This window comes from Neophocaena asiaeorientalis, unplaced genomic scaffold (genome assembly GCF_003031525.2).
Source record: "Neophocaena asiaeorientalis asiaeorientalis breed wild unplaced genomic scaffold, Neophocaena_asiaeorientalis_V1.1 scaffold49, whole genome shotgun sequence".
Lineage (NCBI taxonomy): Eukaryota > Metazoa > Chordata > Mammalia > Artiodactyla > Phocoenidae > Neophocaena > Neophocaena asiaeorientalis.
Window position 1 is genome coordinate 2,698,966 of NW_020172456.1, and position 2,899 is coordinate 2,701,864.

The 2,899-nt window shown below is 46.3% G+C and overlaps 1 protein-coding gene across 1 annotated transcript in view; it reads right to left on the reverse strand.

Annotated features, from left to right (window-relative positions):
• Nucleotides 1-2,893, reverse strand: part of SAMD15 (sterile alpha motif domain containing 15) — a 10,415-nt gene extending 7,522 nt beyond the window's left edge. Inside the window, exon 1 of the mRNA XM_024737836.1 lies at nt 719-2,893. Within this exon, the coding sequence (XP_024593604.1) occupies nt 719-2,362 (1,644 nt within the window). The 5' untranslated portion in view covers nt 2,363-2,893. The remainder of the gene's footprint in view (nt 1-718) is intronic.
• Between the last annotated feature and the right edge of the window lie 6 nt (nt 2,894-2,899).

Genomic DNA, 2,899 nt, shown 5'->3' on the forward strand with positions numbered 1-2,899 from the left:
CACGAACCCGTGTCCCCTGCATCGGCAGGCGGACTCTCAACCACTGCGCCACCAGGGAAGCCCCCATCTAAACTCTTGATTAAATTTCATACTGCTGCTTAATTTTTTTTTTTGCACGATACAACCAGTGCTTCTTTCTTGCCTCAACTACATTTTTAACTACAGTGGTACCAAAGATTTCAGATCTTGTTTTGTTTGTGGAACATAGTTGGCAGTGAAATAATAGGATTTACCCTATTTAAAAAAGAAAACTATCCTTGGTTAATTGGCTATATAAATTAGTACTGTTAGGTGATCATGATACATATAACACATTTGGGGCAGACACTAAGATTAATAGTACAAGTTCAAGTTAAGGGAGTTGCTACTAAAACAACCTAACAAAGTACCAAAAAGTCTACCTTGGATGAAATCTTTTTAGAAATACAGATTTCTATGAAAAGAAACCTACATAAATTTCTTAGTCTTTATTCAAGGATTGCAGAGAAGTATAATCACTGTGATGAATAGGAAAAACAAACGTGACCTTTCCTTCCTCTCCCAATATACAAATATGTATCAGTGGAAAGGCCAAAATCAAAATCCAAGTTACCTCTACCATAGTCCATGCCTCTTCTACACTCCTTCTAGTGAAGATGCAAAAGCTCAGGTAAGGATAGAGGAATAAGAGGTAGAGGAATGAGAGTATACGATTACAAAAAATGTTATTTTTGTATACCTTGTATTGAGGGAAGCCTAGCTGGCAAATCCACTCTGCAACTTTCTCTGGGCTCCATTCAAGATACCCAAATTGTAGGTCAGTACTTTTTTTTGGCTGGGTTTCTTTATCTTTAGGTACCAGTGTCATTGACTCTGGGGACAGATCTTTCTTTTCATTAGAGGACTCTTTTAACTCCCTCTGAGACTCAGAGTAATATGAGTTGAATTCATAATTGGTATCAGAAAACTGAAACAGATTTTGGAGTCCTTTAGAAAACTCATAATCTGTATTCACTGAGTCTACTTCACTTATTGGAAGAGACTCTAACACAGGGTCTTTTGAAACGTCTTTAGTTTCTTTTACTAACAACTTTCTTGTTTGATAGTCAGAGCACTCTGGCTCATCCCTGTCTACAGAACACTTAAGTCTGATTGGTTCTGGCCTATCTTCCTTGGCAAATTCTACACGTGTCTCTATTCTAAGTAGTGGTTTGGCTTTATATGGTAACTCTGAATCTATCTTCTTAGTTGGCTCTGTTTGTGTCTTCTCTTGCACCTCTGGTATGATCTTCTGTGGTGGTACCTGACCTGTTTCTTCAGTTGACTTTCTCGGTTCTTTCTTTGGAAACTCTGGTTTAGTCTGTTCTGGTGGCTCTGGAACTTGCTCCTCAGTTGACTCTCTTAGTGTCTCCTCTGATCTGGACTTCTGTGATGGTGCTAGACCTGTCTCCTCAGTTGATTTTTTCTGCTTATCTTTTTGATCTGGAGATTTGGTGTCCTCTGGTGGCTCTAGAACTTCCTCTGCAGTTGACTTTCTTTGTGTCTCCTCTTGAACTTCTGGTTTGGTCTTTCCTGATGGCTCTAGAACTGTTTCCTCAATTGGTTTTCTTGATTTTTCCTCAGAAAACTCTGATTCGATCTCTTCTAGTGGCTCTGGAATTTTCTCTTCAGTTGACTTTCTTTGTGTTTCCTCAGTAGACATACTTGGTTTCTCTTCTGGAAACTCTGGTATGGCCTGCTCACGTGGCTCTGTCCTTTTCTCCTCAGGTGACTTACTTTGTGTCTCCTCTGGAATCTCTGGTGTGGTCATCTTTGGTGGCTGAAGATCTGCCTCTTCAATTGATCTTCTTAGTTTCTCACTTGGAAATTCCAGTTTGGTCTGCTCTGTAGGTTCCAGACCCGTCTTTCCATATTGCTCTCTAAGTGACTCCTCCCAAACCTCTAGTTTGGTCCCCTCTAGTAACTCTAATCTTGTCTCACTGATTGTGGCCCCTGGAACCTCAGACTCGGTTTCCTTTCGTAGCTCTAGATCTGTTTCCTTAGCTGCCTCTATGAGCATATCCTCTGCGACATCTGGTTTGGCTTCCTCCTCTGGCTCCCCATGCTTTTCGTCCACAAGGACCTCGAAATCCTTGAAAAGCTCTACTTCTATCTGTCTGGATGTCTCCGACTTTACCTCTTTGGGAATCCCTAGCTCAATCTCGCTAGAAATGTCTGTCTTGGACTTGTGGGGAGCCTCTTCCTCGGACGTCCAGGTGGGTTTCAGTCGTAGGTGTATATTCTTAGCACTCGCCGGTGTCTCCTCTTTGAAGCCCTCTTCTTGCGTCTCTGGTTGCGGCTCTTGGTCACTCCCTACAGGCAGCTCTGGCCCTGCCTCTGCCATGCTGCCTGGTTCGACATCTTCAGTCACCTTAAGAGACTGAAGTTTTGGTCTCTCAGGCTGCAGGTCTTCATCTTCACTGGGGCCGGAATCGTAACCTTCTAGGACTTCTGCAGTGACGCAGACTAGCCGACGCGCCCAGGCCTCCTAGCAACCCCAATTTCCGATAGCGTGTCTATGGATACCACGACTTCCGGCCGGGTCTCACTGAATCCTCCCCAGGTTTCGTTTCTTCTTTCAAGCACTGACTTTAAAAACCTGCGATCATAAGCACGCAGTAACCCTCCCCGAGCCTGCGTCGCAGGCCTCCGCTAGCCAGAGCTCTCGCGACCGCTCGGGGGCCGACGCGCTGCCCCTTCCGGCCCGCGGGCTCCGCTCGGCTCTTCCCGGCGCGCTGGGCCTTCGGCTCTTTCCGGAGCCACTTGCGGCAGGCTGCGGAGGCGCTGCGGACGCGGGCTGCAGATGTCGGACCCGCGGGCGGCTGAGGGGCCGGGCGTCTGGAGCCCCGCAGCCCGCCGAGGGCCGGCGCACGGCGTCGGG